We start from the raw sequence: 13,374 nt of genomic DNA on the forward strand, positions 1-13,374 counted from the left end.
TCTTGAGTCACTTTGGTAATTTTACTAGAGTCATAGAGTCTATGAACTTAATTGTCTTGTGGTTTATGCCCACAAAAAGAACAATTAGAAAATGGCTATTTTAGGGTTGAATTGTGTGTGATCACCAAATTCCCTTGGTTTTTTTTTTCTCTTGAGTTTTTAATATGATGGAAAGTATATATGCAAATATTTTTGAAGAGTTATATTAAGTATTCATTTGTTTACATATTTTACATGTTTAGGGGAGGTAGAGCTGTCTTATAATTAAGTAAATTACCCCAGGAGTTACATACCTTACTAATGTCTATTCTCAAAAGTATCCTTAAAATATTGATTGTTAGCTTTAATTGTCTCTATATAAATGTCTTCATCTCTTGCTCAGATAAGTGACATAATTTATAGTATAGGAGTGTATAAGGTGATAAAGTTTTTGGCTTTTATAGAGATATGATTCTGCTTAATTAGTATTTGTAGAAATCACAAGATATTAACTGAAATTGGAGGGTTGGACAATAGTCTCATTGTTTCTTATTTAAATGAGAAGTAAACAGTATGATTACTCTTGAGATAGTAAAGTATGTAAAACAACCTGTGTTTTTCTCTAATGTGTTTGGACCTGGGGAGTTGTCTTTTTCTGTATTTTTCTATTTTTGTTTGTATTAATCTAACAGGCATTTATGTTGCCTTTAGTGAGATCCATCTGTCACAGAAGTGCCTGCCCAGCTATGCTAAAAGTCCTGATAGCCTTTTTTTTTTTTTTTTTTTTTTTTTTCCTGGCAAAAAAGAGCAATAAAAAATCTTGGCTAAAATTGGGGACCAGAAGGAGATAGGCAGTTCTGTAGTGTTCTTTTCCCAACTCCCTGGTTTTGTTTTGCCTTTGGGTTTTTGTTTTGTTTTGATTTGTTTTGTTTGTTTTTGTACTGGAGGCTGAACCCAGAGGGGTGTTCTGCCTCTGAGCTATACCCCAGCCCTTTTTAATTTTTTAAAATTTGAAACAGGGTCTTGCTTAAGTTGATGAGGGTCTCACTGAATTGCTGAGGCTGGCAATCTTCTCTCAGTGAAGTTGAAGGATCTACTACTAAGTAGGCTGGCTACGTGCCACATGATGTAGAAATAACTGCTAACTCTACAAAATGCTTCATGATATAACATATTTTCTTAATAAAGCCTCATAACAACCCTGTAAAGTACATGAAAAGTTTGGGTCATTCTCATTTTACACAAAACTGATTAAGCAGCAGAGGTAAGTAGTACTCCAATGTACTGGGTGAGATTAGAGGCATGCAGCATTACACCTAGCCCCTTTTTCCTTTTAAAGTAAAAGTGTTAATACATGGAAGTAGATGCATCTTGAAATTTCCAGCATCTTCCAAGGAGTTCTTTTTTAGTGAAGAAGATGAAACTGAAGTAGTTCCCCTTTTAAAGATAAGGGATTCCTAAAATTTTTCATCTTGACTAGAAAGGAGGAGGTAGGGATCTTTTGCTTCTATGAAATTGCCAAGCCTCTTCAGCTCTCTTATGAGGCAGCAGTTCTATCATATTCTATAAAAGATGACCTTATTAATATCACTCTAGTTGTTTTCATTTTTTTTTCATGTTTGGTGGCTAGTAGGGAAAGAGTAGAAATGAAATTACCTGCACAAATGCAGAATAATCCTTTTATTTTCACCTGCCTAACCACCCCCAACTGTTCAGTGTAACAGATAAACTCTGGTACACTACAGTTAAATTTGAGGCCATATTATGTAGCATTCATGAGTGGCTCTGCTGAACTCTTGCTGGCGGATGATGGGGCCATAGGATTGAACCCTTTTCATTTGTCTCAGAACACTAGAAATAGATCTGATATAGCTTACCAGCTATTTGAATAGTTGTCTGATTTTTTCATGTGGTGGTTTTATATTTTTGTTTTAAGATCTTAGCAAAGCGATGTCTCAAGATGGTGCTTCTCAGTTCCAAGAAGTCATTCGACAAGAACTAGAATTATCTGTGAAAAAGGAATTAGAAAAAATACTTACCACGGCGCCCTCACATGAGTTTGAGGTAAGGACTGTACAGTGCTTCTTTTGCTTCATATACCTACGTCAAGCAGCAGCTGCTGCTGTTGGTTATATAGCCTGAAATAAGTGCAAGATGGATACGATAACATCAAACAGACAATTAGCTTTGCTTAACAATTAAGGATTTCCAACATTTACCCATAGCAAAACCACTGAGTTTTTTTTTTAAAGTTTAGAAAGTTTCCACAGTCATTAAAAGAATCAATAAAATTGTACTTTATTTCTGTGTTTTAACCTCACTGGATAGAGAAATGGAAATTAGTGAGAATTGTGAGAAATTAGTTTATAAATAATTTATCCTACGTGCCTTTTCCAAAAAGCCAATTCTAATAAAACCATGCTACTTTGACAACTAACATAGAGCTTTCTAGAATTGGGAGGTATTTACTTTTCTACTACTGAATCAATAGATTATCCTTTTTATTGTCTATTTTTACTTAATGTTCTAAGGTTAGTTGTACTTTGTTGCCTTTTGCTTTTTTAGCAAAGATTAATTTCCACTTAGAAATAGAAAAAGATTCCCGGTGTGGTGGTGCATGCTTGTAATCCCCGTGCTTGGGAGGCTGAGACAGGAGGATCACACAGGTTCAAACCCAGCCTCAGCTACTTAGTGAGGCTTTCAGCAACTTAATGAGACCCTGTTTCCAAATATATATATATATATTTAAAAAAAAAAAAGGTCTGGGAGTATAGCCCGGAGGTAGAGAGCCTCTGGGTTCTACCCCCAGTACCACACACACACACACACACACACACACACAAGAAATAGAAAAAGACATTGGTGAGTACTATAGAGAATCAGTTGAAATCCTCATGAACCAAATGGAGTTCCAATTACATGATACTGGTGAGAGGTAAGGATGATTTTTGGCTTGCATTCCCTTAACTATGGCTCTCACTAGCTTTCCTACCTCTACAGTTTTAGAGTGTGAAAAAAAATCTTTACTCCATATTTTAATAGTATAAGAATTTCATGTAAAGGCATTTTAAATGTATGGTTGATCTGTTTTTATTAAATGTTAAAAATTCTGCTCATTATAACAAGGAATTCTATTTTCATAGCACACTAAGAAAGATCTTGATGGATTTCGGAAGCTATTTCATAGATTTTTGCAAGAAAAGGGACCTTCTGTGGATTGGGGGAAAATCCAGAGACCTCCAGAAGATTCGGTAAGTTTTAGGTAAAATGTAAGAAAATTTGAGGTAGTTTTGGACATTAATTTGACTTGGGAGGTGGGGTAGTATACTGGACCATAAGAATAATCATGTCAGATATATAAATTGCTTTGCAATCTCTTACCCTTCTTGCTCAAACTATGGCGATAGCCTTTCACTATTTTCACTTCTTTTTAAAGTCTCACTGAGGACTTAAAAAGTCTGATCTCCCTGTAGTAGCACCTTATAATTTAACATCCTTGTAAATAAAGTCATTTTTTATTCTATATGTCTTTATTAGCACAAAGCATACCTCAAGAGCTTCATGTTAGTTACTTTCTTTCTCCAAACCATTTGATTTCTCATTGCCCAAACGGTCTTTTAGGTACTTAATCAGAATTTAAAGCTTTCCCTTTGCTTTCTGTGCATATGTATGATCTTATTTTTCTCATTTGCCTCACATAAACTAACCTAGCATTCCCTCCACACATTGTATTCCTGCTTCTGGACTTCTGTGTATGTTGTTTCGTGTGATGCCATGGTATCTTCACCTGTCAAAATCTTGCTCATTCTTGGAGGCACAACTCAAATGCCTGCCCCTCTGCCATTGGCCCTTAGCACAAAGCTGTACAAAGATGGTATAAGCAGTAGTACTGGCAGTTTTACTACTTACCTCTGCTGCTTAATCAGTTTTGTGTAAAATGAGAATGATCCAAACTTTTCATGTACTTTACAGGGTTGTTATGAGGCTTTATTAAGAAAATATGTTATATCATGATGCATTTTGTAGAGTTAGCAGTTATTTCTACATCATGTGGCACGTAGCCAGCCTACTTAGTAGTAGATCTTTGCCTTTGTGCGTATGTTATCTTCTGTACTAGATCTTGAGCTAGGGGGCCATGTGTACTGAGCAAATGTTTGTTAAATGAATCATCTAAATGAAGTGACTGTCTAAAAAATAGGTTTTGTTAACATATTGACCTTTCTTCCCTTTCCTGTCAGCTCTGGACCTCTGCTGCTTGTAGCAGTTTTTAATCACAGGTAGAAAAAGCTTGATAGTGTGAAATAATTATATGTGGTTTATCTCTTGCGTGTTGGTAATCTTAAATAATTGAACATTGGCTTTAAAACAGGGTTGTTTACTGCTACTGACTGAACTCTGCTCCACTGCCTGTGTTGGCAGAGTTTTACTGGAATACATGTTAGCTCACTCATGTATGGACTGTCTGTGGCAGCTTAAGCCAATGGAATCTTATGTTTTTTTCCTAATTAGAAAATCTTAAATATAGTTCCGTTAGGAATACTTTTATTACCATTTGTGGAAAATATCCTTCAGTTTTTTTTAACTTTAAAAACTTATAAACCACATGCTTATTATAAAAAAGAAAATAAGCTAAAAGATTATGTTTCTGCCTCATTTTTTTACCTAGAGGAATCAATCTGTCTGTCTTTTTAATTTTTGGGGGTACTGAGGATTGAACCCAGGGACATTCTACTTCCAAATTACACCCCCAGCCCTTTTTATTTTGAAACTGTCTTGCCGAATTCTGATGCTGGCCTCAAACCTATATCCTCATGTCTCAGCTTCCAAAGTAATAGGATTATAGGTGTGTGCCACCAGGTCTGGCTGAATCTCTCATTTTTTTATATTAAAGTTAAAATTCTTCTTGCCTATAATGCCTGGCAGTTATATTTAGTATGTTTCTTTAGGGTCTGTTTTTGGCCTTTGATTTTTTTGCCCTGATGAATGAGTTGCAAATTTATTTTTCTACTTTTAAATAGTAGAATTAGCCGGGCGTGGTGGCACACGCTTGTAAATCCCCATGCTTGGGAGGCGGAGACAGGAGGATCGCGCATGTTCGAAGCCAGCCGTGCTGGCTTAAGAGACCCTGTTTCCAAATAAAAAAATATTAAATGGGTCTGGGAGTGTAGCCTGGATGTAGAAGGGCTTCCAGGAACCCCAGTACTACCAAAATAAATAAATAAAATAAAATAAAAATAAATAAATAGTAGAATTAATATTTCTAAAAAAAGAGTAATGAGGAAATTTTTCTTGACAAGTATATTGCTTAAAAAGGGAACTAAATATGGAGTCAATCAGATTTTTAAAACTATTTGGGAATGGGTTTGAAATGATAATACAGTAAATTTAGGCACTGTTTGTTTTCCGCTTTAAATATTTAAAATTTTTGTTTAGGAATTCTTCCTAATTGAAGTAACCTTGCTGATCTAATTAATGATGGACTTGGGTCTGAAGGTGTGGTTTTCTCATGTCTTAATTTTTTTTTTTTTAATTGGTGCAATGTGTCTTAATTCTTGCTTGTAGGCTTGGCAATTTTTTGTTTTCTTCTATACAAACTTAACCTTTTGAAGACAGAGCCTATGTTGAAGGGAAGCACAGAGATTTGTTACTTCCAGTATATTTTAAGATTTAAGGTTCTGTTTTGCCACCAGAGAAATCTGTCTGTGTATTTTGAGAGATCATGACATAGTAGGGTTTTTTTTTGTTTTGTTTTTTTGTTTTTGCAATACTGGGGATGGAACCCAGGGGCATTCTACCTCCAAGCTGCACCTCCAGCCCTATTTTTTATTCTTTATTTTGAAACAGGGTCTCACTGAGTTGCAAAGGGCCTCGCTAAGTAGCTGAGGCTATTCGAGAATCCGGATCCTCCTGTCTCAGCCTCCCGAGTGCTGGGATTCCAAGTGTGCGCCACCACTCCTGGCTAGTAGGGGTTCTTGACATGGGGATTAGAGGGCCAAAAAAGAAGGAATAGAGGGATCAGAATTACCTTGGAATTTTTTTTTCAATTCAGTACCTGAGAAGATTCTGTTAAATCTTACAGAAGGTTATGCCCTTGTAGTAATCCATAGTTACTGATGAAAATTTAGAATTGATGAAGAAAAGAAAGAGAAAATATATTCTGGATATAATCATTTGGTATAGTTTTTGTATTTCTAACAGTGTAAGCCTTCATTAAAATGTCTTGATTTTGAAACCAAGATTTTTGAACACATTTACAAAATGTGGCCAGATGAGTTAGGTCATGTTTGTAATCCTAGCAACTCTAGAAGCTGAGGCAGGAGGATCCCAAGTTCTAGACCAGTGTGGGCAATTTAGTGGGACCTGTCAACCAACCAACCAACCAACAAAAAAGGGCTCGAGATGTATGTCAGTGGTAGAATGCCACAGGGTTCAATCCCTAGCCCTGTAAAAATAAAGATTAAAAATGTACTTGTAGGGATGGAGGAGTAGCTCAGTGGTAGAGTGATTGCTTAAGATGGACAAGGCCCTGTGTTGGATTCCCAGTGCTATAAAACAAAACTAAAGAATATATTATCATACATTCGTATGGTATTTAGCTCCAACAGTTTTCTTGGTTTTCCATAAATAAGCTTTTCTTTTAGTCTTTCTAAAACATTAAAATGTTTGTGTCTGAAGAAAAAGGTATTCTGAGAAAGTTACAGTGTATGTATGCAGAGTACAAATCCACAGTAGTATTTATTTATTTTTCTTAAGGTGAGCCATGTACACAGTGCATCTCAAGTATGAACTTAACCAAGGATCTAACCTGATAGGACATAGGATGTTTTTCTTTGAGCATATAAAGATTTTCCAACTGTGTGGTAAAGACATTAGATACTTGTTAGATGTTTATGTAGAGATAAAATGAGATTTCAAATGTAAAGAGTATTTCACAAAAAGGAAACAGTGGCATTTAAGAAAATGGCCCTAAGGACATGACTGAATACCAAAAAGTTTCATCTTTTCCTTGATGTAAAGTTTTAAAATGATAATGTATAAAAATAATAATCTATGCAAATATACTAGTACAAATTTAGCAAATATTGCCAAAGCTTTAATTTCCTACCTTTAATTTCATGAAGAATTGAGTAGTCTTTGATTTCCCCAAGGACTGCCTTCTTTCACATTCCTGTGTTTATAAGATCTTTATTTCATTAACAGAGGCCGGAATGAGGAGTTAACAACTGGCCTGTGATTCTAAATTCCACTCTGGTGGCTGGGTGTGGTGGCACACGCTTGTAATCCCAGCGCTTGTGAGGCTGAGACAGGAGGATCACACAGGTTCAAAGCCAGCCTTAGCCTCAGCTACTTAGTGAAGCTCTCAGCTTAGTGAGACCCTGTTTCCATATAAAGTATAAAATAGGTCTGAGAATATAGCCCGGAGGTAGAAAGCCCCTGGCTTTCACCCCCAGTATCACCTAAATAAATAAATAAATAAATTAATTAATTCAACTCTGGTTCCCTATTTGTAATTTCACTTTAGAAATAGTAATGATAGATATGTATAACTTTTAACTTTTATTTGCAATTCCATATTTGGTTTGAGAAATTCTAGCTATTATTGTTGGACCAGAATCTCTAATTGTTACCCTTGTATACAGTGTAAGAGATCTAGTCATAGAATCAAACTTGTTGGGAAAATCATAGAGTAGGTATGGGTGATGTTACTGCTCTCTGAACTTTGCTATTCCTTCCACTCTACCCCTCACATTATAGAGTCTTTATGGAACTTGACTTATATGTCAGAGGGCCATTAATGTAATAAGATAATTTTAGTATTATACTCCTCCAAGTGTATCGCTTATGTAAGTATCATATCTTATAACTGGATTAGAAAAATATATCTGTGAGGTTCTCCTATCCCATGTCTTTATCTCTGGTACAACTGTGAGGTAATTTTTACTATATTTAATAAAGAATATTCTGAGCCTATAAGATATGTAGTGAGATAATTTTTATATGAAGCAAGATGGGCTGTTCATGCCTACCTCTTACCCTACCTGCCCTAAAATTCTGTGGGTAATTTTTAACTTATTCTTTCTCTTTGTTCTAGATCAGATTTGAGTAGCTATCTATCCACTTGTCCCATTTTATAGCCAAGGGAAAAACCAGGTATCTTTGGAAGATCTTTGTAGGAATTGCAAGCACCTCATAGATTTCTTAAAATCATAGGTAAAATTCTGTCTAAATGTGTGTGTGTGTTTTGTTGTTGTTTGTTTCTTTTTATCCAGAGTAGAATCCCTGGCTTTCATCAGATTGTCAAAGGGGCTTGTGATCTGTAGAAGTTAAGAACTATTTTCTTAGAATCTTTTTTAAGAAACATTTATCAGGTATCTCCTCACTGCCAGGCAGTAGCTGGATGCTGGGACTATAAAAGCAAGTCTTGATTTCCTTGTAGCATTTTGGCCTCCTATTTGTGGAGTGGATCCATAAACAGCTCTGTAGAACAATGCTCTGAGGAGTCCATGGGGTGCTGTGAAAGCAGTTAACTGGCATAAGGCTCAGGAAGACTTCATGGCATTAAGGACTCCTGGAATGACCTTGAGGCAAGTCTTCTCTGAGGGTGGAAGGATAATCAAAGATTAAAAAGATGCTGCGAGAATAGTAAGAACCTCAGTCATAGCTTAAAGCATGTAGTTTGTTCCCTGTTGGTGGAGCATATATTGACTTTGTCTGCTTCTCTGTTTCTAGAGCCAGAAGAAAGGCCCTGGGTAAACTAGAGGCTAAATCTCTGCCTCTTCTTGCCACTACTGTTCACTGGCTGAAAGCTTCTCCCATCTCTGGGTGGATTGTAGTGGGGAGATATCAGAAATTGCAATTCTCAATTAAGAGAGTTGCTAATAGTGGAAGACTGGAAATTTAAAAATCATTTGTTGATCATGACCCAAACACAAAATTATAACCCAATAGCTAGGTTAAATATTGCAACCTTATAAAATCTTTTAAATTAGTTAAAAATAAGTTTTTAATTGTGGTAACCCTTATTAGGTTCATCAGCATTTTAGACATTAATAGTTTTTTTTGGTATGTGGTACTGGGGATAGAACCCAGGGACATTCTACTTCTGAGCTACATCCCCAACCCTATTTTATTCTTTTATTTTGAAATAGGATCTCGCTAAGTTGCTGAGGCTGGTCTTGAACCTGTGATTCTCCTGTCTCAGCTTCCCAAGTACTGGCATTACAAACATGCACCACCATACCCAGCTATAGCTGTTTTTTAAAATTTCAGAATTACTGAATTATTTGTATGGAGTAGAATATTCCCTTTTAGAGTACATTTTTATGAATTCTTCCAAATGCATATAGTCATTAACCAGCTGCCCACTCAATATATAGAACTTTTATATCACCCACAATATTTCTCTTGTGCCCCTTTAAACCATGCTTATTATTTAAAGATATCTGGTCTTCATTTTGCCTCTTTAAACACACAAGTAAATATGTATCTTGCTAAAGTATTGCCTTTTCTTCATTCAGATGTCTAGCCTCACCTCAGTTTTGTCTCATCTGTGCCTTTTTCTTTAGTCTTTTGTCCACTCAACCATGTCTGCCCTTTAATGTGCTATAGAACTTTCTTTTTACAGGCTCTGCCTCTCTCCACTTTCCTACCTTCATTTAGCCAGGAGTGTTCCTCCCATGTAGTGAGATTACCAGCATGTGTTACTACACCTGGCCATATTTCACTTATAATCATGAGTACTTTAATATTTTATAGCTTTATAGCAGAATCTTCTGTCAAATAGATGAACCATAGTTTACATCCCTCTATTTTCCTATATCAGATATGTTATTAGTTTGCAATTTTGTGGTGTTAGATAAATTCCACTACACTAACAAAATTTTGTTGTAAAGATAAAATTTAGCGAATTCTTTAAACTTTAGGATTGCAAGAAGGTGGATTTTGTCACATAATTGAGAGAAAGCAAAACAACACCTTCCATTATGAAAATGTCTAATCATACTATTCTATTTGATGAGTTTTATTGAAAAATATGTATAGAACTGGATTGTGAACGCCTAATATTTATATGGAATTACCTTTAGTTAATATCTTTATCCATGTATGTAGGTTTTATATCTGCTAAATGCAAGATAGATATAAGGAGTAACCCTTCTAGAAGGACTCTTTGTAACTATTTAAAGAATTGAGTGTACCCATTTTTATATTGTGTGGAGGTGTAAATATTTAAAGGATTAATATAGGTTCACTGTGTGTGTGTTTTAGTCTACTTTATTATCGCTGTGACCAAAATACCTGACGAGAACAATTTAGGAAAGGAAAGTTGTATTTGGGAACACATTGTGGAGGGTTAGTCTATGGTTGGGTTGGCTCCAAAGCAGAAATTGTGGCGGTAGGGTGTGTGGTGGAGAGAAGCCAATCTCAATATGGCGACCTGAAGCAGAGAGAGAGTGAGAAGCAGCCAGGGACATATATAGTGCCTAAAGCCACACCCCCAGAGGCTTACCTTCTCCAGCCATGCCCTACCTCTAAAACTTGTAGTATGGGGGATATACTTCCAGCACATGAGTTTTTGGGGGACATTTCAAACCCAACCACAACAGTGTGGTATATGATGTAGTAGGCTGAAGCAACTTTGTGGAGTGTCCTTGGCATTATTGCTGAGGCCTAGGTGAAATTGTAGGCTGATGAGCATGGTAGAATTTAGTTCTTTGATCATCTAGCATTGAGCACAGCAAAACTTTGAAAATGAAATGTTTTTCTTAATTTTTTTTTATTTTACAGCCTAGTATTTTATTTATGGATTTTTAAATTTATTTATTGTTATTTTTTATTTATTGGTACATTGTAATCAACATTATTATGAGGTACAGAATGGTAGAGGTGAATGTGCACACATCACACATTTAGCCCTTCCTCAATTCCTACCCCTTTCCCTTCCCCCTTCCTCCTTCTTGAATTTCTTTTAGTGACTGACCTTGATATGTTTGTGAATGTACATCATCTGCATTAGGGTGCTTCCCTCCTTCCCTCTCCCATCTCCCTCAGTTAGGCCTCCTTCTTTACTCATCTAAGTTTTCTTTCTCCTCCTTTGTCTAGAGTCCTTCCTGTGTCCCATTTTCTCCCTGGCTTCCACATATTAGGGAGAACATCTGACTGTGTGTGAGTGTGTGTGTGTGTGTGTGTGTGTGTGTGTGTGTGTGTGTGTGTGACACTGAGGATGGAACCCAGGGTCCTTCTACCTCCAAGCTGTACCCCCCGCCCTATTTTTTATTCTTTATTTTAAAACAGGGTCTCACTGATTTGCAAAGGGTCTCACTAAGTAGTAGTTGAGGCTGTCCACAACTGTGATCCACCTGTTTCGGCCTCCCAAATTTTGGGATTACAAGTGTGTGCCACCACGCCTGGCTAAATATCTGACTTTTCACATTTTGTAACTGGCTAATCTCACTTAGCATAATCTCCAGTTCCATCCATTTCCCTCTGAATGACGTAATTTTGTTCTTTATAGCTGAGTAAAATTCCATTGTGTACATATCCCATGGTTTTATAGTTCATTTATCTGTTGATGGGCATCTTGGTTAGTTTCATAGTTTGGTAATTGTGCAGCTATAAACTTTTTTTTTTTTTTTTAGATACTGGGGATGGAACCCAGGGGCATTTTATCTCCAAGGCACACTTCCAGCCCTACTTTTTTCTTATTCTTTATTTTGAAACAGGGCTTCACTGAGTTGCAAACAGCCTCACTAAGGAGCGGAGGTTGTTCATGAACTGTGATCCTCCTGTCTCAGCCTCCAAAATGCTGGGATTACAAGCATGCGCCACCAGACCCAGTTTATAAACATTATTATGTGGCGTGGTGAACCTTTTCTCTGATCTTGTCTAAAGTGGGGGGGGGGGTCTCTATGTGTCTTGTTACCTGTGTATCCACGTCTTTTTCTGTGTTTGGATAATTTTCTGATACTACTTCTCCGAAAAGATTATTAATTCCTTTGGTTTCAGCTTCTATTTCTTCTTCTATTCCTATTATTCTTAGGTTAGCTCTTTAAAAATTGGCTCATATCTCTTTTATGTCCAATTCATGCTATAAAAATGTTTTTTCTAATTTCTATACTATGTGTTCATTTTGGGGATGGTCATCTTTTAAAAGTGACATTCTGCTTTTTATGTGGTCTAGTCTACTGTTTATAGTTTGTATTGGGACTTTACCTCAATGATTGTATCTGTATTTCCTTTAGAGTTTCTTTCTGAATCCTGTTCAGGGCGTCAGATTCTTTATTTGTTCCTTTATTTCTTTCAGGCTCTTTCTAAATTCTTTTCAGAAATTCTGTATCATTTCTACTATTAAAGTTCTGATTTGTCCTTCTGGTGATCTCTGCAATTCTCTGTTGGCAAGTTCTATTATTGTGGGGTTGTAGGAGTTCATTCATTGCTCCCTTGCTATTCTTCCTTTTCATTATTTTGGGTTTCTTAAGTTTATATCTCTGTTGGTTTTGATAGCTTTCTCTCACTCAGTAGGTGTCAGCTGGTATATACAAGGGCAAGGTGGATAATGGTAAAGATTGAGTGAGGAGGAAGGAGCTGGAGTAGTGGATGAAAGAATAGGATAAAATAGCAGGTAGGATCGAGTAAAACGAGACAGTACAGTAAATTAATATACAGTACAGATTAGCAATAATGAATATATAGCAGCATTCTAGTACCGTGTAGAGTATGTATAGTGATAATCAACAGATTTGATACAAGACAAAGAAAAAAAGAAAAAAGGGACAGAGAAAGACAGTACTTATGAAAGAGGGAAAAAGCTTGTGAAAGGGGTGGGGAAGAGAGCAAAAAACAGCACACACACATGAAAACAAAAAAACAAAACAAAACAGCCTACAAATAAATGAGTACAGAGCAGATTTGGCCTCTTCAGTCCTGGTGGGTCTGCATGGATACTTTTAGCCCCTTAAGGTTTACTTTGTATATTAGGTTCTCAAGCATATTCCAAGTGCTGTGATTTGTTCTGTAACCTATAGCAATGATGTTAGTTTGTAGCCCCACTTTTTGGTCTTCTTCAATGATTGGGACCCTGGGCTGGTGTCTCTCACTGTCTGTGTAGGTGCCAAGTGCCACTGGTACATCTCCTGCTGCAAGTCTAGGTCTCTGAACTCTCCACAGGGCCTGTTTCTGAGTTTCTGTGGGTCTCTGCAGGTGGTGGGTATCAATGGGGCCGGATCCAGTGTACGTACAGATCTCTATGCTCTTCACAGACACTGAGCCTGCATCTCTTCCCACCTACAATGGGTCATGGATGCTGCTTGGATCAGACCCAGATTATACCTAAGGGTCTGCATTCTTCACAGGTAGGGCTGGATTGGTCTGACTTCTCCCTGGTCACTACGATTGGGT

General features: G+C 36.7%; 1 protein-coding gene across 1 annotated transcript in view; it reads left to right on the forward strand.

The window, feature by feature from the left end:
• Positions 1–1,929: 1,929 nt before the first annotated feature.
• The window catches only part of UGP2 (UDP-glucose pyrophosphorylase 2), a gene marked incomplete at both ends in the record, with an annotated part of 38,956 nt that continues 27,511 nt past the window's right edge, over positions 1,930–13,374 (forward strand). Inside the window, 2 exons of the mRNA XM_080711373.1 lie at positions 1,930–2,043; positions 3,123–3,230. Of these exons, the coding sequence (XP_080567499.1) occupies positions 1,930–2,043; positions 3,123–3,230 (222 nt within the window). The remainder of the gene's footprint in view (positions 2,044–3,122; positions 3,231–13,374) is intronic.

Source organism: Muscardinus avellanarius (assembly GCF_963383645.1).
Source record: "Muscardinus avellanarius genome assembly, chromosome: 15".
Classification (NCBI taxonomy): domain Eukaryota; kingdom Metazoa; phylum Chordata; class Mammalia; order Rodentia; family Gliridae; genus Muscardinus; species Muscardinus avellanarius.